Genomic DNA, 27,830 nt, shown 5'->3' on the forward strand with positions numbered 1-27,830 from the left:
CATCCATGGGACTTATTCAGGAAGAGTAAAACTTTGCAGCAGGCTAGTCCTCATGTTGAATCAGGACTCAGAAAATACATATTTCTCATCATCAAAGGTTTAGATCCCGGTCATGCTGTGGAAACTCTGGGGTAACTTCATTCAAGTACCACAGAGTTGCACCAGCAATAACCAAAATTGTCCCCTTTCATTTACTGGAAGCATTTTCCCTGGTAACAAAATGTTAAAAGTGAATTAGTATTATAATTCTCATTTAATTTATTGTATATAAAACAAAACCGAAAAAGGTCTGTGTACAAATATCACAAAACATCAACAATTCCCAAAGATGTAGTGCCTCAGAACACATTTTAAAACAAGAAAAGGTCTCTCGCTTTTTTTTGTTTTAATTTTTGTTCCCCTCTCCTCCCTTTTGTCTTAAATTCTGGCATAAATATATTAAAGCTGACCAAAAAAGTGGAAGGAGGGGGGATTCCAGGGTGATCTACATCACTTCCTCATACAAAAATGTACAAAACATTAGCTTCTAACTAGACATAACATAATACTGGTCATCACAGTTTTGACAATTAGTATAACTGTGTGTCGTTGTGGGAGTACTGTGTACCGGAGGGCGATAAAAAATAGCTTCTTTTGCCATCTTTCAGATCAGGTTACTTCAGTCATAGAGGCAGAATGATTCTATGGAAAAAAAGAGAAAGGACACAAAGCACAGAATACTTTTTAGTATGATACAATGCCGTCTGGATTGTCAAGACTCAAGTTAGGTAGCCAAAATAAATCGAAACCAATTCAAAAGATTATGCAGGTTACAGTGGTACCTTGGTTCTCAAACACCTTGGTACTCAAATGCCTTGGTTTCCAAATGCCGAAAACCCGGAAGTAAGTGTTCCGGTTTTCGAACGTTTTTCAGAAGCCAAACGTCCAATGCGGCTGTCGGCTATTGTTTCCGGGGTGCCAGCACCAATCAGAAGCTGCGCCTTGGTTTTCAAACATTTTGGAAGTTAAATCAACTTCCGGAACGGATTAAGTTTGGCACTTTTGTTTCTGCTGTTTATTTTGTGTGTTTGTTTTTGAGGCTTTTTCGGTTAATTTGTTTTTGGGACTGTGAGGAACCCAGTTCCGCTATTGATTGATTGATTGATTGATTGTGTGACTGTGGAAATGGATAACCCTAACTCTGGTAAGTAACTTCCAAAGGGTTGATCTAGCTCTCAGGCCAAAATGTACCCACGTACAAATGTACTAAGCTACCCCTGGCTTAGACAGGACCGGATGAGCTGGACCGATGGCTTGATGTGGTCTGAGGCAGCTTCCTGGGTTAAAGGGCAATCCTAACTCTGGCTTCTGCCCTGGTGGGACTGAATGTGGCAGTGGGGCCATAGATGCACAGTGCTTGGAGTGGAAAGTGGGAAGGAGACATAGATTTTGGTGGAAATCTGGTGCCAGCAGTCGAGCCCAAGCCCAGCAGTCAAGCCCAAGCTTGGTGGTCCAATAGATCCTGGACCGATTCCAGCACCCATTCAGCAGTTGGGAACAGGGGGTTTGCATTAACAGATCGATGCTAACATTGATTTGTAGGTGGAGGCTGGCAAGGCTGGGAGGAGGGAAGCCACTGTTTAATTCACACAAACACTCAGCCAGCAGAAAGGGTTTTTTTTATTGTTCTGCCCAAGGAGTAGGAAAGAGAGAGAGAGAAAGAGAGAGAGAGGGAGGGAGGAAAGAAGGAAGGAAGGAAGGAAGGAAGGAAGGGAGAGAGAGAGAGAGAGAGAGGGAGAGAGAGAGAGAGAGAGAGAGAGAAAGAAAGAAAGAAAGAAAGAAAGAAAGAAAGAAAGAAAGAAAGGAAGGAAGGAAGGAAGGAAGGAAGGAAGAGAGAGAGAGAGAGAGAGAGAGAGAGAGAGAGAGAGAGAGAGAGAGAGAAAGGAAGGAAGGAAGGAAGGAAGGAAGGAAGGAAGGGAAGAAAGAATGAAAGAAAGAGAGAGAGAGAGAGAGAGAAAGGAAAGAAGGAAGGAAGGAAGGAAGGAAGGAAGGAAGGGAGAGAGAGAGAGAGAGAGAGAGAGAGAGAGAGAAAGGAAGGAAAGAAGGAAGGAAGGAAGGAAGGAAGGAAGGAAGGGAAGAAAGAAAGAAAGAAAGAAAGAAAGAAAGAAGGAAGGAAGGAAGGAAGGAAGGAAAAGTTCCAAGCTCGTATGTGTCTGTTCCCTCTCTGGAGGAACGTAACAGGTATTGGCAGAAGGGAGTCTGCCCTATTCTCCAGGATTTCACAACAGACAGAGAAGAATTTTGGAAAGATTTGGGAAAGATTGCTCCAATTAAAATGAAGGTATTGCCCAAACTATTTTTTACCTTTCAACATTTTAGCAATATTTTAAACACCAAAGATGTTAAAAACACAGCAGAAAACTGCCCAACCAGTTTATCTGGAACAAAGAGAAGGTGGTAATAGTGATTTTTTTGGGGGGGGGGATGGGAGATGTAGGTGCTCAAATGCTACAGAGGAGCAAGTGAAAATAAGAACTGATTTCCCTTAACATTATATGGCATTCTGCTTTGGAAGCAACAGGAGTCTGTCTCGGCTAACCAAACCAGATTACCCCGAATGAATAAAAGGTTCAAGAGGGCAGAATAGACGGCACCTGTGCACTCAATGTCTCCAAAGGACTTTCCACTCTGGGAAACGCCATCAGGGGCATTCCTCGTTGCTCTTCGGGCTTTGATTTAGAAGGAGCTCCATGTGTTCCTTTGAAATTATGAACCACGCATATTCCCTGTGGGATGGGGGAGAAGAAGAGAACCCAGATCAGTACAGCAATGATGGAAGACCCTCAGTTAGCAGGACACAGTAGCTAAACGTCTTGTTTTGGAGTGACACCATGCTTCCTCATCCAGGCTGGTTTATAGTAGGGCCACCATGAGAGCCTTTTCCCAAGTTGGCTACTACCAGGAACTATGGCATTCATGTGTCCTGCCTCAGTGGGACAGGTGTGGTTGTCTGCATTTTTATTTTATTTTTTAAAAATGCTCTTTTGCTGCCTCCAAGCTCTTGTGACAGGTAAGAATTATGAATCACTACAACTTAATGTAAAAGGTAAAGGACCCCTGGACGGTTAAGTCCAGTTGAAGGTGACTATGGGGTTGCGGCGCTCATCTCGCTTTCAGGCTGAGGGAGCCAGTGTATGTCCACAGACAACTTTCTGGGTCATGTGGCCAGCATGGCTAAACCACTCTTGGTGCAATGGAACACTGTGATGGAAGCCAGAGCACACAGAAACACTGTTTACCTTCCTGCCACAGTGATACCTATTTATCTACTTGCAGTGGCATGCTTTCGAACTGCTAGGTTGGAAGGAGCTGGGACAGAGCAACGGGAGCTCACTCTGTTGCGGGGATTTGAACTGCCGACCTTCCGCTCGGGAAGCCCAAGAGGCTCAGTGGTTTAGACCACAGCGCCACCTGCGTCCCTTGCAACCTAATTTAGGGGCACCATGACAGTGGGGCTTTTCCAACGTGGAAAGGATAGCAAAATAAATAAACCAGAACCATTCACCTACCAGGAAAAGAGCGACTGCACTTCCCAAGATGAAGCCTGCAATGACGTCCGAACAGTGGTTTCGATACTCAGAAACTCGGTTGAGCCCAGTAAGGAAGGCAGCACATAGAGTCCCCAGGCACAAGACGGGCTTGGCAAGTCGACTGCTTTTCGTCTTAATTGTGCTCGTGATGTACATCTGAAACACAGTCAAACCAGATTGGCCTTAAGAGACCCGAGACAACTTGTATCAGATAGGGATAGGGGAGAAACTGGATCTTGTTTGCATTTTGATGAGAACCTACCTGGTTTTCACTTCCTGATATGAAAGGCCTCTGCCCTTCAAAACCCAAGGATGCCAAAATACATACAAAGACAGGGAATTGTTGTGCATGACGGGAGGAAAAACTGCTTGCAAAAATGTGTGGATTAGTGAAACAGGCGCTAAAATGCTGGCCAACTTGCTCAGGACTTTTTTAAAAAAACACCACAATTTTCATAGGAAAGTGTCCTGTTTCTCTGAACAGTGCAAGGGGAACTGATGGCTTGAGCAGCTAGCGAACTCAAAGGTAGTCACACTGTCTGAGACTGTTTTGTCCCTCGACTGTGTTTTTGCTCTCCTGCTCAGGGCTGTGTCACAACAGCTGAACTTTCAAGGGCTCATTTGGATTCCCTCCATCTTTGCACCTTGCAAGAGGAAGCTGACCTCTTTAGCTCTCCTGAGCAGTACTTGCCTGGCTGCCTGCCTTCCTGCCTGCCCTCTGTAAGAGCCACCAAGACCCTCGAGGCCTGAAGGTGGGACTTCTCAAACAAATCTAGCACTTTTTTTAAAATACAGCAAATAACACCCCCTCCGATGAAAAGTATTGTGGGACTTCTTACAAGTCCTGGTTGTTTAAAATGAAAGATTTAAGTGCCATTAGGAAGTACACCCTTTTCTTTGGCCTTACAGAATTAAATCCCAAATGAAAAAGGGTGTAAAAAGCTTATTAAAAATGCTTGAAATAAAAATCACGAATGGATGCAGAACTGTGGGGAACTGAATTTAAGATTGGGACAGGTGAGCAACAGGGAGAAACCGAAACAGATGACCCCCAAAACCCAGACAGAGAACTCTCTTGATATTCTATCTGTGCACAAAGTATGAAATGCAATAGTTGTGCCCCCATCCACAACAAAACATATACACACACCAGCCATGGGAAGCAGCCACTGCATTCAACCTCGGAGACTGGCCTTTTTAAGTCTTTTTCTACTGCATGATCTGAAACCGGGTGATGCTTCTTTTATTAGGTTAGCCAACTGTCACAGATACAATTTATTGCAAACACCGAACAGACGCATTCAATGGCAGGTTTCACACAATGACTCCATGCAAAGCACCCCGGACATTCCTGGGACCACGATTCCTGTAAAGGAATAGCATATGAATGGAACGTAACATATGAATGGTTATGAAAGGAACGTAGCATATGAATGGCTTTATCTGCAGAAAGCATCACAGTGGTTTGAAAGCAATATAAAATGTCGTTAAAAAGCACTAAGTGGGGAAGGAGGAGATTCACTACTTCAGTGGGACTTTCTACCTCTCTCTTCCCCTTGTGCACCCCCCCCAAACCTTTTTCTGGGTGTTCTTCCAAAGCAGAATTATGGGTTGCAGGAAGAGGAGGAGAGGGGGGCAAAGTCCCATTGCACATGTGGATCTCATTCCATACATGCAACAACCCATTGTGAAGATTGTCATATCCCACCCATCGTCAAGATCACAAACATTGTTTTGGTGTTCAAAAACTGTTTTCTGGGGCAATCATATGGGCTTAATAAAACATGGCTACAAATATACAAGCACTAATGAGTGCATTGTAACAGGCCTAGATAGCTCAGCTGGTTAGAGCGTGGTGCTGATAATGGCAGGGTTGCTGGTTTGATCCCCATATGGGACAGCTGCATTGCAGGGAGTTGGGCTAGATGTATGGGAATTTTCAGGGAGGCAGGAGAGGAAATTGTTTATTAATATCTTTCCTAACTTGCACTAGCAAGTTATATAACTTTGCAGAGTTTTACATTCTCCTTTTAAACGCACAGCGGATAACTGGTTGCAGGCTTGTGTAAGCCTCTCACTATTAGCTTCCTGGTAAGTTCCCTTAAAAGAATAAACACACCACAATCTCGTGTAAAGTATATAAAAGAAGTTTACTCACACATTCAGTTCACAGTTGGATCCCTGAAGGCAGACTTAGTTACAAATATGTACATTTGGATCTACCCCATATGGAGGGAATAATCCCAGTGACTGCAGACTGGCAGTCACTTCAGTTCACACGACAAAAGGAAAATGGAAAAGAGGGAGGAGGGCTGCGTGCCTTGTGCTTTTGTTACCTGCACTGGTAAGGTCATGTCCACCTCTAGTCACATGCAATAGGAAGTATGTCCCAGCCCAGGAGCAAACAGGAAGTTCCGACTGGCTGGACCAAACATTCCCTTGCATGTCCACTCTAGGAAAACAAGGAATGTTGTATTTGACTGCTACCAATGTATCACATCCCACAAGTTGACCCTCAGGGTCCCTTCCAATTCTAAAATTCTGATTCTAACATTACCAGTCTTCCCTACAGCTAGGTACATACTCGTCACTGATCCTACTCTCATCATGTAAGAGCCACCATTTTAATTTTATGTAATTTAGTAAATAACAGAAAATCTGAGTGCCTGCAGGAGTGCTTTCTCTCTGTCTCTCTTTCGAACAAACTCGGGAGACAATGGAAGCTTAATTACTGGGTGAGATGTTTCTTTGTGCTCAGAGCCATCCCTCCAACAAAACTTATAAAGCCACAGCAGATCATTTCCAACAGCACTGGTGGCAAAGAAAATAAATAAAGGAAAAAAGCAATTAGGAGACAAACACTAATTTGTGAGCGGGTAATTACAAGGCTGACAGAAGTAGGATGATACAGCAGTGCTAAAATAAAAGTGACGGGCAAAACCAGCGAACACAATGGAAACCTCTCCAGTGATTTATGCTTTCCAAAACACAGCTTGGCTTCTTGAAGACTCCACCTCCCAGAATAGCAGCGGGTCATTAGCAACAGATGCCTCCAAAGTGTCATATGTGTAACATAATGAGACACATGCAGAGGGCAGGGTTAGGCCCAAGTCTTTCCCTGGGGACACAAATTGTGAGAGGCAAAAGAGGAGAGAGGCAGAGCATCTCCTGTTGCTAAGCAGGAATCTGAAAGTTGTTTTTTAGTTTGCTGAATTCTTCATCAGAACGAAAAGTTGGTATTACACAGCTATCCAAAGCTGGGCAGACGTTTGCACTAAGAAATAATTAACAGTACAGTCGTACCTTGGTTCTTGAACACCTTGGTGCTTGTATGTTTTGGCTCCCAAAAGCCGAAAACCTGGAAGTAAGTGTTCCGGTTTTCAAACATTTTTCGGAAGCCAAACGTCTGGCGCGGCTTCCGAATGAGTGCAGGAAGCTCCTGCAACCAACTGGAAGCCGTGCCTTGGCTTTCGGATGGTTTCGGGAGTCGTACGGACTTCTGGAACGGATTAAGTTCAACAACCAAGGTACGACTGTACTGTAAATTCTGTGCCAATGGAGCAAATCTGCACATTTTACATAATTCTAGTCATAGGGTGATATTTAGCTATGGCATCCCACTTGACTTACGCTGGCGCAATGGGTCAGTGCATCTATCAAAAGGAGTTTGATAGAGATGATAGAGCTGTATCTGTATTTATACTAGCTATACTATATTATATTAATAATATAGTATTTATACTACTATACTATATTATATTAATAATAATATAATTTATATACTACCGTATAACCACAGATCTCAGGGCGGTTCACAGAATAAAATCAAAACATAAAACCACAAAATGCATAATCAAAATAAAACCACCTCCCCTTGAAAAATCTGTCTAGAAAGATTCTACATTCCAACTCTGCGGCAGCAGTTTTATTTTCTAATGGCTCAGTGAAAATGATCAGTTTCTCACATGCAATTCCTGCCATTCCTGGTGTGATAAGTGCTCTTTCCGCATCAAGGGGTCTATCTTTTCTTCTAGGGAATAAGGCAAACCAAGGACAATCTGTCTATTACTATGAAGAATGGCGAAAGGGAGGGATTCTTTTCTGAAAGGGATGAGAGTCATCACTAACAGGGTCCAACGACAGTATAACTTTAATAGTGAGTATAGCATAATGATAGCCAAGCCACACGGTTTATGGACTGCAGCACATTAGGATGTAATGATAGAGACAATAACTTAGATGACTTTTTAAGAGTATTGGGTAAACTCATGTAAGATAGGCTATTAGCAATGCGGGTCAAACAGAACATCCATTTCCCAAGGATGTATGCCGCCAGATTCCAGGTGCTGTGGATCAGCCATGTAAGGTGGATGGGCTTTCGCCTTAAAGATTTTCTAGCAACATCTAGCAGGTCAGGTAGGGAGCAGAATGTGGACTAGGTGGAACCTTACCCTGATTCAGCAGGATGGCTTCATATGCTTGTATAATAAGCAGAATCATGCAGTGGAGCTCTTCTTTGCTAGACTGTACCACTTCAGGCTGCAGAATGTGCATTGCAAAACAGGGAAAACTCCCGATTTACAAAAAAGCCAGTCTATCAGAAGAAAGAATGTGGTCGCATAACCTTCAAGTACAGTCCAGCAAAAGCATGGCGTGATCCTTTGACTGTACATTTCAGTCTTGAGTCACAGGTAGGGCCAGGAAAGTTCTGGTTTTCAATATTGTGATATATCACCAGCTAAACATTGCAATCTACCCATCTATCATGATGTCTAAAATAAGAATGTTGTTGTTGTTGTTGAGTTGTTTAGTCGTGTCCGACTCTTCGTGACCCCATGAACCAGAGCACACCAGGCACTTCTGTCTTTCACTGCCTCCCGCAGTTTAGTCAAACTCATGCTGGTAACTTCGAGAACACTATCCAACCATCTCGTCCTCTGTTGTCCCCTTCTCCTTGTGCCCTCCATCTTTCCCAACATCAGGGTCTTTTCCAGAGAGTCTTCTCTTCTCATGAGGTGGCCAAAGTATTGGAGCCTCAGCTTCAGAATCTGTCCTTCCAGTGAGCACTCAGGGCTGATTTCCTTAAGAATGGAGAGGTTTGATTTTCTTGCAGTCCATGGGACTCTCAAGAGTCTCCTCCAGCACCATAATTCAAAAGCATCAATTCTTCGGCGATCAGCCTTCTTGATGGTCCAGCTCTCACTTCCATACATCACTACTGGGAAAACTATAGCTTTAACTATACGGACCTTTGTTGGCAAGGTGATGTCTCTGCTTTTTAAGATGCTGTCATCATGATTCGCAATATATTGCCAGGTAAAAAATTATGAAACAGATATCCCAAAATGGACTTCAAACTGGTTTTGGATGATATAGTGACATATTTCCCAGCCCTAGAAACAGGACCTTTAAAGCATTCCTAAGTGAGAGAATGCAAGCGATAGAACATAAGAGATAAAACGCAGAAACTTGGTATGTACTTACTGTAGCATATAAGGCTGAATAAATGCTTAAAGCAGCATGTTTCGATGGAAAGGACCTCCTTGCCTTCTCAATCGCATCTTGGTCACCGGTGCAGACATTCCCATTGTTCACAAACTGGAGGTGAGCCCGGCAGTCACTCCCAGTGTAGTTGGGTTTACACACAGTCAGGAAATAGGGGGCCAAGTTCCCTGTCACCACCTGGCCAGCATTTACAAATATGTCGGTGGCGAAAAGGCCAAACGCAAACACTCCTGCGGGAAGAGAAAAATGAAAGCAAATAAGATCAGAATTACCGTACCTGTTGTGCTTAGTGGGACTGATTGCATGGAGAGAAATCTGCCCCAAGGTTTTTCCCCAAGCCAGGTCTTCCCTTATCCTGCCCTTCTCCTCAATCCTGGGATGCTCTAGTAATACAGGGATATGAAAAGCAAGTGGGAGTGACTGCTGACGTAGGAATAACCATGGCAAAGCTTTTGGCAACCTGTGTTTCTGACTTTCCATGTTACCAGAGTGGGACCAAAGGTAAGAAGCCATTACCACATCTCTCCAGTTAAATGTCAGAGACTGGCTAGATGAGAAGGAGGGGTGGAAGCTGCCTGACCAAGAGCCCCCCCCCCCCGGGAGAACACAGGGGAAGAGGATTTGGATCCTGGCTCCTGGTGGTGGGTGTTCATATTTTCACCCCTCCCATTGACAGAATCTCCTGATCTGAAGTTTTGAGAAAGGAGAGGGCGGAAACTGCTCTTCTACTTTTCCGCTCCTGACTGACTGCCTGACTCTGTGTGTGGAGAGAGTCTTTTTTTTTTTATTAAAGATATTTATTAAAATTTTCAAATTTAATACAATAAAAAAAGAATCAAAAAGAAAAAAGCAAAAAAATTTAAAAACACATAAAGTTCACAATACTTATTTTCCAATAACATATTTCCCTGACCTCCTCATACCTCCCCTTCTTGTATTCCAATTCAAATTATTAATTCAGCAAATCCTTAACCATAATTTTTTACTTATTTCTATACCCCCTTTTTGGTTTTTTTTTCTTCCATATTGCTCACAACATTACAGCTAAAAACCCCTTAATTTCTGTCCAACATCATTCAACATTCATTAATTTTACAATATTTCTGTAAATAGTCCTTGAATTTCTTCCAATCTTCTTCCACCGACTCTTCTCCCTGGTCACGGATTCTGCCAGTCATTTCCGCCAATCCCATGTAGTCAATCATCTTCATCTGCCATTCTTCCAGAGTGGGTAAATCCTGTGTCTTCCAGTACTTTGCGATAAGTATTCTTGCTGCTGTTGTGCCTGACTCTGTGTGTGGAGAGAGTCTTATCTATGTACAGTGGTACCTCGGGTTACATATGCTTCAGGTTACATACACTTCAGGTTACAGACTCCACTAACCCAGAAATATTACCTCAGGTTAAGAACTTTGCTTCAGGATAAGAACAGAAATTGGGCTCTGGCGGCATGGCAGCAGCAGAAGGTCCCATTAGCTAAAGTGGTGCTTCAGGTTAAGAACAGTTTCAGGTTAAGAACAGACCTCCGGAATGAATTAAGTACAGTGGTACCTCGGGTTAAGTACTTAATTCGTTCCGGAGGTCCGTTCTTAACCTGAAACTGTTCTTAACCTGAAGCACCACTTTAGCTAATGGGGCCTCCCGCTGCCGCTGCGCCGCCGGCCGCCGGAGCACAATATCTGTTCTCATCCTGAAGCAAAGTTCTTAACCTGAAGCACTATTTCTGGGTTAGCGGAGTCTGTAACCTGAAGCATATGTAACCTGAAGCATATGTAACCCGAGGTACCACTGTAGTGACTAGATGGCTGAGTGGGAGATGTAACACTCATGCAAGCCAGTAGTTCATTAGTTTGTAGTAGCTATTAGAAATAAAAGGAAGTTATGCTTCACAGCTTGCTTCCAGGTTATTTATACTCTGCATGAGTCTGGTGCTCACAATGCACAGTTGTGGCCCCAGTGCACTGATACCTGCTTTCCAGGATTGGAAGGTCTCTGAAAGTGCTCCAGTTGCCTAGCCCAGTCGGGGCAGAACCAGCTATTGAGCCCAGTTGCTGACATGGGTTGAAAGGCGTACTGACAGTGGGAAACCAGCCACACCCCAGAGGAAAGGAAGAGCTGGGAAGAGCTAGAGGCAGGAGCTTGAGAGATAGTGAAGAGGAGGAAACAGGCAGGTGCCCCAGCACAGAGGAGGGACATAGACTAGGCAGTTCTACCACAGAGCCACTCTCACAGCTTCTCTGCTCACAGCTTGCAATCCTCCTACTCCTAGAATGAGGTGTTTATTGCATGATGCTGAGCAGAGAGCCAGGCAGACACAGAGAGGGTCCCTTGGAGCTCACTGTAGACAGAAGGAGGGTCCTGACACAGAGGGCTAAGGAGTGAAGGGGGAGCTACAAGCCAGTCTGGGCAACTGCTTCATCAAGACAGGAGCAACCTTTAGACATCTCAGTGTGTCCATCTGTTCTGCTTTCCTTAATAAAGAAACTACAGTGGTACCTCGGGTTAAGTACTTAATTCGTTCTGGAGGTCCATTCTTAACCTGAAACTGTTCTTTACCTAAAGCACCACTTTAGCTAATGGGGCCTCCTGCTGCCGCCGCACCGCTGAAGCACAATTTCAGTTCTCATCCTGAAGCAAAGTTTTTAACCTGAAGCACTATTTCTGGGTTAGTGGAGTCTGTAACCTGAAGCGTATGTAACCTGAAGCGTATGTAACCCGAGGTACCACTGTAAATGTAAGTTAGCCAAGTGTTTCTTTTTCTGCTTTACGAACGATCTGAGCTCTGAGTCTGCTCCCTGACATTAACAGAGAAATGGCTCTTTCACACTGTTCCGACATTCCCAAGGACTCCAATTCATGTCTACCCATATCTCTGCGCAGGTGGCATCGAGGATCCATACGCAGGAAATGGTTTTGGATGTATGCAACTAGCAATGACAGAATTGCTGCAGAAGCTGGCACACATAGGCAAACTGCAAAAATGTTACAACGGAAGTCAATCTAGGATTTAGAAACTCCAACCAGCCCCAGTTCCATGGGGGGTGGGGGTGGAGAGGAAACGCTTAGGGACAAACGCTAATTAAAAACAAAGGCTGCTGAGAAGCACCTAAATGATAGCCAAAAACAAGCATTTCAGCCTAAGCGCTTTTACCACTGGTCCTGCAGGCGATAATATTTGATTGGTTTATTGCAGAATGTGCTGGAGCAGCAGAATGGTGCTGAGGGCTGTCCTCTTGGTCTCTGTTAATGGCACATTATTACTCCATCAATACAACCCAGAGGCTTTCTAAAGTTCAAGGGTATTTTTTTAAAAAACATAAAACCTAAAGATACCTGGACTCCATCCCCCCCACCCTCCCCTGCCCCCAGCTGTCTCCCAGACTGTGCCTTAAATTCCAATAGGGGACTAAGAAATGATTTAAGCAGTAGCAATTATGAGTGTGAGCTGGGAGGCAAGATGGTCTGAGTTCAAATCTCATCAGAACCATACACTTGCAAGAGGGCCTTACATAAGCTGCCATTCCTGCAGTATCGGTCTCCATCTGCAGTATGGGGATGATCAAGCTGGCCTATCCTACAGAGCTCTTATAAGGTTGACTGATATAATGGGTGTGAATTACTCAGAATGTCTTAGATCAGCGGTTCTCAATTAGCTGATTACTGAGGACCCCCTATTTTTCAAAAGCCAAGCCAAGGACCCCCTACTTTTGAAAATTATAACTCTATGGTAGTTACCTCTGCAAAGCAGTTTTCTGAACAAAATGTGGGGTAGCCCCTAATAAGCAAAGGATTTAATGTATACGAAAAAATCAGATATTACCATGCAAAAATGGCAAAAAAATTAGTTGTGGGGGAGGCAAAGGATGGGGCTGCAGACCCACTGGGTGCATTCTGCAGACCCCGAGGGGTCCCTGGACCCCTAATTGGGAACACTGGCTTAGATGTCTTAATATACATGCTAAATGCTGTTATTGGGCTTGAAAAATCCAGTTCTTATACAATTATTACATAGCAGGGATAGGGAACCCTTTTCAACCTGGGCACATTCCTTTTTGGGCAACCTGCCAAGGTGGGCAGAGCGAGAGGAAAAGTAGGCGGAGCAACACATGCAAATTTTACTACGCTTTTACACACCCTTATTTCAAGTGGTCTGTGGGGAGAAATGTTTGGGAAACACTGAATTAGCACATTTGCCATTCACCTCTGTCTGCTCTGCCAATGACCGCTTTACATGCCCACTAAACTAGGATGAACTTTGATCTAATGATTATACTTACATTGTTCCAAATACACTTTGGCCCAGTTAAGATGTAATAACCCAGTCCAACAAATCACAGTTTAACAAATTTGCTCCCTCCTTGCCCCTGCCCACCTTTTGCACCCAGCTTCAGTATGGGTTGTTCAGCCACAGTTTCCTGAACTGGGAAACCATGGTTAAGGGCAACCTACAAATCAATATATCAAGCCAGTTTCTTAAAGATGTGGGACGATATGTTGATTGAAAGTGACAGACCAAAATACTCTTCAACGGCAACAGAAGCTGGATCTCGCTTTTTAATACCAGTTTCTAAGCAATTAATCTTATTGGGTCTTTGGTGAGCAAATAACAGAGGATGTTTATTCACATGAGAATTCCCTGTGTTACTTGGAGCTAAGTGTTGCAAAGTTGTGGTATCAATATTAAATTAAACTTGGAAAGGAAAAAAATGCCAGAGATGAAAATTAATAAAGCATCAGCAATACTATTTAGGGGGAAATTTGATAGACATTAGCATTGTTTCCCAGGAAACATTATGAGCAGCTGATTGGGATACACACAGGGGGTTGTATTATGCAGAGCAGAAAAGCAGTGGAATGTGATGCTGGCTGCAGAATTCAACAGCTTTTGCTTTGAGATGGAGAAAAGCAACTTCTAGCCTCATGGTTGGAAATATATACTCAAAAGGGTGGTGGCCAATGTTTGCTAAAATCTCAAAAGCTACGCGACTAAGACCTCCTGGGATCTCCTGCCTGTCACTTCAGTATTTTAATTTGCAAGGCACTGATCATGGCTTACCTATAAATCGAATAATTCTCCGAAGTAACGGATTCAGGTAACAGCATTCTCCTGTCAAAATGGTTTTCTCCTGGACAATCAGGCTTTCTCTGGTTGACTTGATGAAGTACATGGATATCTCTCCAATAAAAATCTGCGAACAGGAGGTGGGTGGGGACAGGTGAAAACCACAGAAGGGAAATATGGCAGTCATGGAAGCCAAGGTTGTTTATTATTGGAGTTCAAGGATGAAATGACATGTTACCCAAACCTATTGCCAAAGCTGCATTTTCTTTGGATGTAAAGATCAGAACTCAGCTTCCACTTGACATGTAAAACCAACCAACCAATGGGCACCATCTACTTTAATTCCCCAAGACCTAATTTTCTCGTGGCCAGATCCTTAACCAAAATTGTTTTGACCATGGTCCTGTGTTTTTTGTGAAATTTCGCTACCTGATCCCAACAGGGCTGGTACCTGGTGTGGGGATATCTAGCACCATTGAAAGGGTTGGGTTTGACTTGGGAGACCGCTGGTTCCTGACTCCCAATCCTAAAGTTCTTTGTTCTTTTCTTCATTCTCCAGAGCACAGGGAACTGTTGGAGATTCTGCCTGTTAACTGTTAACCTGAAGCTTTTCTCACTGGGCTTTCAATATTACGACTGACCACTGTCAACTTGGCAGGAGTATGGGGAGCGCATTAAAAGCAGGTCTATGGAGGAGCAACTTTGCTCAGGGAAAGCAGAGTATTTTTTGCTGTTCTGAGGAGAAGTTTGGCTCCTTTCTCTATCCCTCAGTCCCAGCCTTGTAATTCTGAGGCTGATTTCCCCCCTCCCCCTCTGCTTAAGAGGAACGGGGTCAGCAGACACTCAATCCCTTCAGATTAACCCACAAACCATGATCAACACACTTCTTTGGGCTTTTCCCAGCAAGACTGCTTCTGGTTTTGTGTATCCAAATCAAAGACTAATGGCTCTACCTGCCTAAGAGGATTTGTTGTGGTGAATTCAATCTGCCCTTATTGGTAGCATGAATGGCGGTTCTCCGTCTCCTAAAGATAAGTGAGTGGCCAGCAGTTAGAACAGGGGTCAGCAAACTTTTTCAGCAGGGGGCTGGTCCACTGACCCTCAGACCTTGTGGGGGGCCGGACTACATTTTTTGGGGGGGAAATGAACGAATTCCTATGCCCCACAAATAACCCAGAGATGCACTTTGAATAAAAGGGCACATTTTACTCATGTAAAAACACGCTGATTCCTGGACTGTCTGCGGACCGGATTGAGAAGGCAATTGGGCCACATCCAGCCCCTGGGCTTTAGATTGTCTACCTCTGAGTTAGAAGGATGTTGGTTTATCATTTTTATACCCCAAGCCTTCCCCCAAGGAGCTAATGAAGCGCATGAATGAAGATTTCTTCTTGGAGGCTGCAATCCTAGGCCACTTACCTGGGAGTAAGTCCAACTGAACTCAGTGGAACATACTTCTGAATGTGTATAGGTTTGTGCCACACATAACCTGTGGAATGCAGTGTGCTTCTGTGGGACGGTGAGGTCCCTTAATGTTTGTGGAGAGTCTGTGTGAGTGTTCCTTCTGCATACCCCTCAACCATCCTGATTTGAGTGGGGACATAATGGAATGGCCTGGGTTTTTTTGATCCAGTGCTCTGATGCGAGTCAACTGGCTTGTCCCAGAGCTCTGGACCAAAAATGAGCATCCCAAATGTGATCAGTGGTATGCTGGAGTGTATGCTAATCCAATGAACCCTTATCTAGCAAGACGTTGTAGATCTCCTTATGCACACAAAAGACTTAAGGCTAAAAAGGATGAGGCATGGGAGACAAGTCAAGTTCTTCCTGGTTTATGTTTTTAATTTGATGCAGTCATTCAGAGGGGCAGGGCTAGGGCACCTCAAGCCACATAGCCCTCCCTGGCCCTGCTTTGTATCCTGAGTGCTTTTGTCTGGCTGGAATGTGTCCTCCAACTCTGATGCTTCCTCTTGCTTGCCTGGGTAGTGAATAGAGAGATGTAGAAAAGGAGCCTACTGTGCAAAGGTTAAATTTACATTACATGCTCCGCCCACTTTTGCTTCTGGCTCCGCCTACCCACCAGTGGCATGTGACTCACAGATGGTTGTCCAGAAAGGAATCCAGCCCTAAAACTTTTTAAAAAAAGGGTTCCAGACCCTTGTAGAAGGGAAGGCTACAAATTTTATTGGAGGAGCAGGAAGAGAGGGGGAGGGGCAGGAAGTGCACAAGGCTTTCCATGCATGCCATTTTACAGACAAAACTCTGCTTGCCTCTGGCTGTTTCCTCTCCTGCATTGATAAAAGGCATGTGGGATGGATAATTTTATTTTCGTTTTTTTAAAAGCAGACAAAACGCCTGCACGGATTCCTCTCTCTGCTCCCATGGCTTCACTTGAATTTGGACCCAGCCGTTTGTGGCCTTGGGATTTGCAGGCAATTGTTCCAGAACTTAAGACACGTGCTCTGAGGTACACACAAGGCTCCTTCCTGCACATGCTTCCCTCTTTCATTTAGACCAGGATTTCCCAAACTTGGGTCTCCAGCTGTTTTTGGACTACAATTTCCATCATCCCTGATCACTGGTCCTGCTAGCTAGGGATGTGGGGAGTTGTAGCTGGAGACCCAAAGTTTGGGAAATCCTGATTTAGATGGAGGGAGTAGATCCCTGTGCAGAAATGTATTTAGTTCTGTACTGGGGGTGGGGGGAGCAGGGGACCCCTTGCATGCTGTGGGCATCATCATGACAACCCAGCTACTTAGATGCATACATACCTAATATATATGCATGCAATGTGGTGAGTGTGTTTCTGCAGCACCAACCCTACAATTCTATGATTCTATACGCCCATATACCCTAAACCAGATGGAGCCAACATGATGCTCTCCCAATGTTATTGGACCCCAGTTCCTACTGGCTCTAGACAGCATGGCCAATAGTCCGGAATGATGGGAGGTGGGGATTTAAGAAGATATGGAGGGCACGATGTTGGCTACCCGTCCCCTAAGTGGATATATGTGGGGACTAACTGAGTGCTTTTAATATACCTCACCCAGGTTTGGTGCAAAAGCCTTTTTGTGAAAAGGCATCCTCAGCAAGTTCTGCTATGGAGCCACATTTGCAATGAGCTAATAGGAAAGGAAAGGAATGTTTGAAGAGGCACCGGTGTAAACAAACCTTTTATCCAGCCATATTATGAACTTTGCTGGGCAAAATGCTGAGAGTGACTAAAGTGCATGGCAGGAGGATTAGAGCGAGAGGGAAACAGAAGAAAAAAGTCCAGCTTCCCTTATGTGAAGAAGTAGGGGGGGAGTCAGTTGTGGGGGTGGGTGAGACAAGTTTGCCTGTGGCAAACGAGACAAGTCTGCCTGTGGCAACTCATTTTGACCTGGTTTTTAATTAAGCTAGCGGCTGGTTCTGTTTGATTTTAGAGCACAAAAGAGCTTTGCAGTGAAAAGAGTGTAATAAGAGCCCTTCCAGTGTTCTCGCTCCTTGAGAACGGCTTTCCTGGGTTTGTGGCGGGTTTTAAATGTTTTGTGGGAGAAGAATAGCTAAAACTGAAATCTGATGTGTGAAAAGAGCAGAGCCTTTCTCCAAACTCATTCAGCAGCTGGAAATTCTTATTAAAGCAGCCTGCTTTGCATCTAGCAGTCCATTTAGACTCTCATGCACTCCGCAGTCTCTCTTACTCTGTTTCATTCAAATCCAGTGTTCTACGAGTGACTTCAGTGTCAATAATTTGCACCCTGGTGCTTTGCTCCAACCAAACATTTGCAATCATCTGTCAAATGAGATGCACACGGCTGCTGCCCTTGTTTAGGCATCATAGGGAACCGAGCTTTGTCTTAAACATGTGACTGAGTGCAGGTAATAAATGGGGGGTAATTAATGACCATTGTGGATCATATTAATTGGCCCAGCTTTAGCCTCTTCCCAGCCAAATCCCCATCAATTAGAACTGACTTGGTTCCAATTAGAATTAGACTTTGGTCAGAGTAGAGAACAAGCCCTCTCAACCTTTCTTCTTTCCCTGCCACAAACCAGAACGAAAAAGTGATGGTTTCCAATTTTATAGGATCTACTTACAATTGCTGTTGGGGTCGCGGCCAGCACACAGTAGAGGACGAGAGGGGGTATGAAGCTTTCGTCCTCCGTTCCCGGATAAGGTTTCATCAGGTCTCCATCTTGGCAAAAGAAGCCTTGGACGTGCACTTGGAAAGTGTCTGTGCACTCAAAGTAGTAGGCAAGCAGGACAGTCCCAGCCATAATGACGAGCTGAAAATACAGCATGGTAGTTACACAGAGACATTTAGTGGCTGCTCAGCGGTCGTGCCTCCGAGCTGCGCTCCAACAGCCAACCTCCATCATTGCCACAAATCCCGACGGCAAATTCCAACATCAGAGAGCGGGTGCTTCGAATGTGTGTCTTCCACTCTGCGAAACATCTGTTACATAAATCTCTGCGTAACTCTCCCCCAACCCTGGTGAAAGTCTCTGTTCAAAGCAGGGGGGCACACAGCTTGTGCCTCACAAGGGAGCAGGAGCTTTGGCGCCCACTTTTGTCCCAAAAATATTTTTTAAAAATAGGCACGTGGTGGTTGTCGCCGGCACTGATGGATCAAAGCAAATGGAACAGGGCAGACTTTGTGCCAGCTAAAAGAAGCCAGGCTGGAGCTTCTCTTTAGTCGCCTGCAAAAGAGATGCACAGATGCAGCTCCCACCCTGCTCTCGCCCTGATGCAAAAGAAAGCCAGACAAGATTTCCTGATGCAGACAAGGAGGCAGTTTCAAACAGAGGAGGACTGGGGCTGTGTGTCACACCGAAGCTTCCTTTGCTATCCTCTCCCCACCTCCTCTCTCTCCCTAGCTTCCATTTGCCCTCACTATATTTCCATCTTCAATGCCATATAACAGCCAGATTCATTCATGTCCTCTGTGTGTAGGGCTAACAAGAGCAGAGGAGGGGAGGCATTTATCAGCCCAGGGTCCACATTCCTTTCTAGGCGACTTCCAAGGGGCCACATGCAAGTGGTAGGCAGGGCCAGAGGGAAAAGAGGAAGGAATGTGGATGTAACCTTTGTACAGTACGCTAGCTTTTACACACCACACACACACACACACACACACACACACCACTCTCTTTCTGTCATCCATCCAGGCAAGAAAGAGGCGTTATAAGAGATCAAGGACACATTCCAGTCCAACAAAACTACGTCAGGACAGGGCAAAGCAAGGCTGGTGACTTGGGAAGGTGCACTGTTTAGGGAGACTCCCAAAGACCAGGCAGAGAGGCCTGGAGGACTGCAACTGCCCCTCATCCCTGGCTAAGGAGGCTGGATTCTATCTTCTCACCCCATCACCAATGCCTGCCCTGCCCGACCCCAGGCCTAATACCCATGCAGATTGAATGCCTCCATGCAGATCGAGGTGCTGTTAAAAGGTGCAGGAGGATGCCATGCCAAGCTGTTGTTGCTTTTCTCATCAACTGGCAGCAGAACTGCCTATCCCGAACCTTTGAGATAAGGAGGAGTATGGATCAAACTGAGCAGCCAAATAATACAACTTCCTAGGGAATCTTGGTGCCCCCTCCACCTCTGAACAGCTTCAGGGTCCCACAAAGTTCACCAAAGAGGAGCAAAGGCTTTCAGTCTGAGAAAGCGAGTTGCATCCATTTCAGATAATATGCTCATCAGCTCAGGAGCAGAAACTGATTCAAGGCTTTCTTTTGTTTCACTGTCTCTGTTAGCTAATATTTTTGCCACCACGTTTCCAAACTCATCTTTTTACTATCAGATCTACAAACAGAAACTATACATTTTTGTTTCCTCAGGTGTAGGTTCTTTTTGCACAAACAGCTCCCCACATGAATGGGAGCAAGTCGTTCCCCTGCCCCCCGCCCGCAGTGAGGATCCTGCTCTGTTAAAACGGAATAAAACAGAAGTGCTTAAAAATCTAGTAAAACAAAAAATGTAGGAAGGAACTGCACTGCCCTCTTGCGGAAGAAAATTTGAACACTCAGATGTTGCAGCCACAGACACCCCCAGCTATTACAAGCTATTGTAATCAATTGCAGTCAAGTTTAATGAAGCCTACAACTAGATAAAGCTAAAAGGTAGCAGCCTTTAAAATGGACCTAAGTTAAAAGTTAAGTATTTCAATTTTTGTTACAATCGGACATGGTAAAAATGCTTGTTGGAATTGTCTTTCCATTTTTAGAAGCAACAGAGACCTTCTTTCCCAGAAGCTCACAGAAGCACATCTCTGTATATTAGACTGCTGTTGCTTAAAATCATGTTTTGTTTTTACTTTATTTTGAAGGAATCTAGAAAAAAATAAAATAAATGACTTCAAGCATGTGCAGAGATCTGTGGAGTTTTGCATAGAGGGACTCTGAGAACAGCCTGAACCAGGAGAGGAGACGTAGAACATGTTTCAAGGCACTTTAAAACATACACATTTTAAACACCCATTCCCCCCCCCCCAATAAAGAAATATTATGGCAATGCCTTTTAACATCAAGTTACGATGGTCATTTCCAGGAAAATTAACACTACTCAAAAAAATGTCCAAAATTCTTAAGAGAACATTTATCACAAAATCTACTTCATCTATTTCTGGAGACGCACCTTCTCTCTGTCCCTCTGCAAGTTGACACTGTTATGTACTGAAGTTCTCACCCTGGGCCAGCAGGGGAATACTGTAGATAATTATGCAATAAGGGATCGAAAGTGACGTTCAGTGATTGGATAGTTTTAGAAAGTTGTTAGTTACATTGTACTGGAGCTCTATATAAGCAGGCTTACTGAAACCTTCAGTTCAGTTCTGTTCTGGCCTCTGAATAAACAAGAGCTGTTTGAAGAATCGCTGTGTCATCTGATATGTTCACCCACAACTTAACAGACACAGTGAACAAACTCTTCATTAAGATGCTTTAATGATTTGTGCAAGTGCAGATTTAGAGGGAGGGAGAAAGACGAGGTGGACTCTTTCTGCCAAGAACCTTTGAGGTGAATGGATCTGTGCTGAGGTGGGAGGGGGTAGGTTTTCCCACCCAGCTGTTTTGGGGGATCCCTTCGACCACCATCATGTTCATTCCAGAACCACAAATGTCACTCCCTCATGAAAAGGGATTTTTTTTGGGGGAAAGGCCCTTCGAATTAAGCACAGCTGATCTCCAGTTTGCGTAGCTCAGTGCTCATAGTGTCACCTGCACAGTCAAAAGAAAAAAAAGCACCTGATGTAATTGTGATATCAGATGACTGTAAGTCTTATGTACTGAAGTTCTCACCCTGGGCCAGCAGGGGGATACTGTAGATAGTTTTCACTCAGGTCCGCATATGCAAATAAGGAATTGAAAGTGACGTTCAGTGATTGGATAGTTACAGAAAGTTGTTGCTGTTGCTTTGTAGTTGAGCTCTATATAAGCAGATTGGTTAAACCTTTCAGTTTAGTTCTGGCCTGTGAATAAACAAGGGCTGTCTGAAGAATTGCTGTGTCGTCTGATATGTTCACCCACAACTTAACAGTAAGGTAAAGGTAAGGTAAAGGACCCCTGGGCGATTAAGTCCAGTTAAAGGCGACTGTAGGGTTGACTAAACCGCTTCTGGCACAACGGAACACCATGACAGAAACCAGAGCACATGGAAACGCCGTTTACCTTCCTGCGGCAGCGGTACCTATTTATCTACTTCCTTTCGAACTGCCAGGTTGGCAGGAGCTGGGACAGAGCAACAGGAGCTCACCCCACTGCGGGGATTTGAACCGCCGAACTTCTGATCGGCAAGCCCAAGAGTCTCAGTGGTTTAGATCACAGCTCCACCCGCGTCCCTCAAGTGATTGACAGATGGGCAGCCCCAACCCTGGGATGGGCAAGAGAAGGATCAGGCCTGTTGGCTGAGTCCAGTTCCCCACTGCTGCTCTAAAATGTATCCTCAGTGCTGTTATGCTACAGCCACATTGCGGAGTTTATATTCCCTCCCCTGCTTTTCAAACGTGAAAGCAGAGTTTAAGTGCAGAGCATCAAGCTAACCCTCAAGCTCCAGTTATCCATGTTTCTACTTAAACCTAAAGCAGATCTGATGAGGCTTAAGCAGCAGGGGGCATTAAGGCTTTGTTGCATCCCACCCCCATCACCAGACAAACAATACTGTTCGAAAAATGCCATTCTGTTTGCTGTGTACTCCCCCCCCACCAATTTCCCCAAGAAGGGCTAGGATTTCATTTAATCTTCTCCCCACGACTGGCTTTATTATTCTGCATAGCAACCCAAAGTATTCCCTCGACTGGGAAGGTGAAAGGTGGTGGCAACTGTGTGTCTACTCAGAAGTAAATTAGGGCCATATCCTGCTAAACAGTTCTGCTAGTGCAAGGTTTCTGTGAAGTGGAACTTCCCCACTCTCTTCTCCCCCTATGTGCCCCTGGCATGCCCCAAAATTGGGTTGGGGGAACCCCCAGGACATATTTGGGGCAGAAGAGAGTGTGAGGAATATTCCATTGCACAGCTAAAAGCATACCCTCCAACATTTCCTTGATGAAAATAGGGGTGTCCTGTTTAATAATAATAATAATATTCCTTTTTTAAACAAATATTTATTAGCATTTCCAAAGTAATACAAAGTACAAAAACCAAAACCAAAACCAAAAAAAATTAAAAACACATAGAATTTCCATTACTTACTTTTCTTTTAACTTATTTCTCAGACCTCCTCACATCTCCCCTCTCTGTATTCCAATTCAAATTATTAGCTCAGCAAGTCCTCACCTGATTTAATTCACCTTAGAAACCAATTTTACTTTATCTAATCTTAGCTCTCATCCAAACTTGTTCATTGATACTTATTCTTAAAACATTTTCTAAGATCGACCATAATTCCCTTCCACGAATTTCCCAATTTTCATACAAATAATAATGCAAAAAAAGAAAACAAATTATAATTATATACCCTTTAAATTCCCAATTTCTATTCCACCCATACCCCCTTCCCGGTTTCAGTCCCCAACAAATGTCTATCAATCTCAATATACAGTCAGCCTGGGGATCTAACATCCGAGGCTCTTAATTCTCTCTCACTTCCTCTCTGCTGGTTTTTTTGATAGTCCTTAATGTTAAACACCAAATCTCGGAGAAGCTCTGGCCCAACACGATCCATATTTCTTCCGTCCAAACCTCCATACTTAAAGGTGAAGCCTATGGGGTGTTCCAAATCTTGTTTCATGTTCCTTTCAAGTCCGTTTATCCCCACAGCTCCAACCTCCACCTTAATCAAATTTGTAATCCTTAGGTCTTCAGATCTCCACACGAGGAGATCTCTCCATTTTTCACTCTCCAATTCAGGCCAGACTTTCCACATCAAGTTTTTATTTTCCTTTGTTGCCATCAGGTCAGGCCTCAAATTACAGCTCTCCTTTGGCTTCTGCAGAATTACAGCTCCTCCTTCCTTTTCTTTAGGGGCAACGTATATCTCCTTCTCCAAATTCTCAAAGCTCTCAAGCTTCTCTATTTGTCTAGTTGGATAGGCTTCCTGTTCCAAATCCTTATCAAATTCAATGATGGTATTTACTGTTAAGTCCAGAGTTGAAACACTTGTAGCCAAAACATCAATTTGGCCTTGTAACTTTCCCAAGAGAACAAATGCTCTGTTCAGTTCAGCCTGAATTTTCCCTCCTCCAGCCATTCTTGTAATGTCCCCAAACCCCCTCTAGAGGGATTTTAGTTCCTTAATGTTCCTTTCAGCTCAAAACCAAAAATCTGATTAGTTTGTATCAGCCTTTCCTTATTTTCAGCAAATTGCAACAAATGTAACCAGCAAAAGCAACAGAAACAAAATTTTCTTTTCCCGTCTTGACAGCTAACTTGACAGCTGTCAGACTCTTCAATACCTCGACAGGCTCTCTCGCGGAGCACTCCCGGGTCCGGGGGGGGGGTGGCGCTTCAGCTCCCAAATTTAATTCTTTGTCTGCAGGTTCCCCTGCTTCCAGTAAAATTTCATATAATGCCAAACCGTGAAATTAAGATCTTTTGCAAAAAAAAAGAAAAAGAAAAATTCTCTTGACCTTAGTTAACAGGTCCTTTGCTTTAAGATGTTTACATAGAGGGAAGACGGACTTCCTGTTTAAGCCTTCCCCGATTGTGCCTAATTCATAAAAAAAATTTCTTTAAAGTCCCAATTTCCGTACTACTCACGGGTTGTTACTTTAGAGCCCAATTGTTCACAAGAAGAAGTCAGCGCTCTCCGACAACGGCTGTGCGGCTTCACTCCATGGAAGAAGCAGTCGACTCTGAGCACCACGCCACTCACCCCGTACCGTTCCGGAGCCTTTAAAAAGGCTCCTTCGCAGCTCGGGGGGGCGCAAAAGGTGCCCGCCGAGTCCCCACATTCACAGGCTTCACCGCCTGTGATTTTTAAGGGTCCCCGCTTTGCCACAGCGGCAATACCCGATCCCGCGGAGCCGATCCCTCCGGAGCTCGGAGGGAATCCGCCATTAGTCGATGGCGCTGACCCGGAAGTCCAATAATAATAATAATAATAATAATAATAATAATATTCCACCCATATGACTGTGTTGCCCAACCACTCAAGATGGCTATATACACATATAACATAACATAACATAACATAACATAACATAACATAACATAACATAACAACAACATAACATAACAACAACACTATACAGGGCCTATACAGGGCTGCCTTCAGATGTCTTCTAAAGGTTATGTAGTTACAGTGGTACCTCAGGTTACATACGCTTCAGGTTACAGACTCCGCTAACCCAGAAATAGTACCTCGGGTTAAGAACTTTGCTTCGGGATGAGAACAGAAATCATGCTCCGGCGGCACAGCGGCAGCAGGAGGCCCCATTAGCTAAAGTGGTGCTTCAGGTTAAGAACAGTTTCAGGTTAAGAATGGACCTCCGGAACGAATTAAGTACTTAACCTGAGGTACCACTGTACTTATCTCCTTGGTTCGGGGGTCACGTAACTCCATACCCTCAGATTAAATTAGGGACATCCTGCCATACTCTCCAACTTTTCTCTGATGGAAATAGGGACATCCTAAGGAAAAGTGGGACATTCTTTGATCAGATCAGAAACTGGGACGGTTTCTGTAAATCTGGGACTGTCCTTGGAAAATAGAGACACTTGGAGGGTCTGTAAAGTTCTGCCTGTAGAAAAAAATTGATCTGATGAGAATGCCACAATGGTGAGTGCTTTTGTAAAGCCCTCCAGAGGAACAAAGTTAAGTGATTTCTTGTTTTTGGAGCAACCTGTTATCAGAGTAATTCTGCCTCATTTATGATAGTTCTTCTGCAACGTAGAACGCACAAGGTTTGTCAGCAGGGGGCATTCCTGTTCTATCCAAGCCACAGCCAACATTGACACAGAAATGGCCTGCAATGTTAAACAAGCAGCAGGAACAGCAAAATATTTTCCCGCACCCTCATAAAATCTACATGAATATGTCACAGTTGAATTGCATTAAAATGAAAATCAGAGCTGGGGATGCATTTCAGTTGCTTTAGGTTAAAACTACACCAGCATGGGGTTTATTATTTCTTCTTCTCCTTGTTATGATGTTAAGGCTGCTTGAGAACAAATATGCCCTGTTGGTCATAATTTTATTTTAGATGCCTCTCTCCCCATCCTATCTTTGAATAAAGGGAATGATTAACAACTATGCAATCCTGTATAGGAAGTTGCTCCCGGTGGGTTGTATGCAAAATAGCACTAAGTAATGCATCCTATCAGTATCAGGATTTACAGTTGAGAGTGATCAAAATTCACCTGGTGCATTTTGCACCTGGCTGTCGGCCACTTGCAACCAAGTGAAGACACCCGCTCTTGACTATTTTCACACACTAGCAACATGTGCTGTAGAATTCTATCCATTATATTTTATCTGCACAATCAGAATGAATTTCAGGAACCATCAAGTTGTACAGTGGCACCTTGGCTGTCGAACTTAATCCGTTGTTCGACTCCCGGAACTGTTCGAAAACCAAGGCACTGCTTCCGATTGGCTGCAGGAGCTTTCTGCACTCAATTGGAAGCTGCAGGAGCCGCGTCAGAAGTTTGCCTTCCAAAAAACGTTTGCAAACCGGAAAACTCATTTCCGTGTTTGCGGCGATCGGGAGCCGATTTGTTTGGGAGGCAAACTGTTCAACAACCAAGGTATAACTATATTGGAAAATATGACTTTCAAGCTGTCTGACCCCAAAATGGCAACTAAACATTCCGTTCTGGTGACTGGTTTAAGGAGCCATTTGGTGCCTAACTTATATATCTGAGTTTCTAACACTGCTCATTCCCCCATGAACCCCTTAAGTGAATCCCACAGTGAGAGCCAGTGTGGTGTAGTGGTTAAGAGCAGTGGACTCATGATCTGGTGAACTGGGTTCGCGTCCCTGCTCCTCCACATGCAGCTGCTGGGTGACCTTGGGCTAGTCACACTTCTTTGAAGTCTCTCAGCCCCACTCACCTCACAGAGTGTTGTTGTGGGGGAGGAAGGGAAAGGAGAATGTTAGCCGCTTTGAGACTCCTTAAGGGGAGTGAAAGGTGGGATATCAAATCTAAACTCTTCTTCTCTTCTTCTTCTTCTTCTTAAATTTGTTCTAGGGGTCTCCCCAATCTCCTGGAGCAGATTGTGCAACCAGGAATCTTTGCATTGATGCGTATATCAAGTTGGATACTTCCATGGAGTTCAATGGACCTCCCATGAAAGGGCTCCAGCTTTAGTCTGTTTACATTTGAATGCTCAGAATAGAGTAGATATGGGGAAGCTGTGGCTGTCTGGATATTGCTAGACTCCACATTTTGTCACCACCAGCTAATATGTCAAATGGGATGATAGGAGTTGGAGATCCATCACATTTGAAGGGCCACAGGTTCCCTAACTCTGATTGATGGGCTCTCATCTTGCACTTGTGTCACTCTTGGCATGTCTCAAAGCACATCCAGAGTAGAAACAGATGCAACTGGCTGGCACGATTGTGTCAGTCTTTATAGCAGGGGTGAGGAACCTGTGGCTCTCCATAAATTGCTGGGACTGCATCTCCCACAATCCCAAACTATTGGCCCTGCTGGCTGGGTCTGATGAGAAGTGGAGTTCAACATGTGGAAGTTCTCCACTCCTGCCCCAGGGGATAGTGACAGGGCTGGGACATCGGGGACATTTGTTTAGAACATGTGCAGAGGAGGGCAACCAAGATGATCAAGGGTCTGGAAACCAAGCCTCATGAGGTTGAAGGAGCTGGGTGTGTTTAGCCTGGGAAAGATGAGACTGAGAGGAGTTATGATGGTCATCTTCAAATACCTCAAGGGCTGCCATGTGGAAGAGGGAAAAAGCTTTTCTCCTGCTCTGGAGGGCAGGACTCGGACCGATGGCTTCAAGTTACAAGAAAGGAGATTCCAACTGAACATCAGGAAAAACTTTCTGACAGCAAGAGCTGTTCAACAGTGGAATGGTCTCCCTTGGACTCTCCTTCCTTGGAGGTTTTGTAAGCAGAAGTTGGATGGCCATCTGCCATGGATGCTTTAGTGGGTTGGACTTTATGACCTTTGGGGTCCCTTCCAACTCTACAATTCTTTGATTCCATGGTTGACCCCAATCCCTGCACATGTGTACAGTCAACACAATTTGGCCATTAGCAGAGGCCTTCTGCATTATTTCTATCAGCTCATTAGCTGATGCACGCAAT

General features: G+C 44.4%; 1 protein-coding gene across 3 annotated transcripts in view; it reads right to left on the reverse strand.

The window, feature by feature from the left end:
• Nucleotides 1–234: 234 nt before the first annotated feature.
• PLPPR1 (phospholipid phosphatase related 1) overlaps nt 235–27,830 on the reverse strand; it is a 109,666-nt gene continuing 82,070 nt past the window's right edge. For 2 of the 3 annotated variants that reach the window (XM_053371634.1, XM_053371635.1), the window contains exons 3-8: nt 18,220–18,408; nt 14,131–14,263; nt 9,054–9,304; nt 3,549–3,725; nt 2,634–2,765; nt 235–681 (exon numbers count right to left, since the gene is read on the reverse strand). In XM_053371634.1, the coding sequence (XP_053227609.1) occupies nt 649–681; nt 2,634–2,765; nt 3,549–3,725; nt 9,054–9,304; nt 14,131–14,263; nt 18,220–18,408 (915 nt within the window). In that variant the 3' untranslated portion in view covers nt 235–648. The remainder of the gene's footprint in view (nt 682–2,633; nt 2,766–3,548; nt 3,726–9,053; nt 9,305–14,130; nt 14,264–18,219; nt 18,409–27,830) is intronic. The other variant, XM_053371636.1, reaches the window with a different exon arrangement.

The sequence above is a fragment of the Podarcis raffonei genome, chromosome 17 (genome assembly GCF_027172205.1).
Source record: "Podarcis raffonei isolate rPodRaf1 chromosome 17, rPodRaf1.pri, whole genome shotgun sequence".
In the NCBI taxonomy this organism is placed as follows: Eukaryota; Metazoa; Chordata; class Lepidosauria; order Squamata; family Lacertidae; genus Podarcis; species Podarcis raffonei.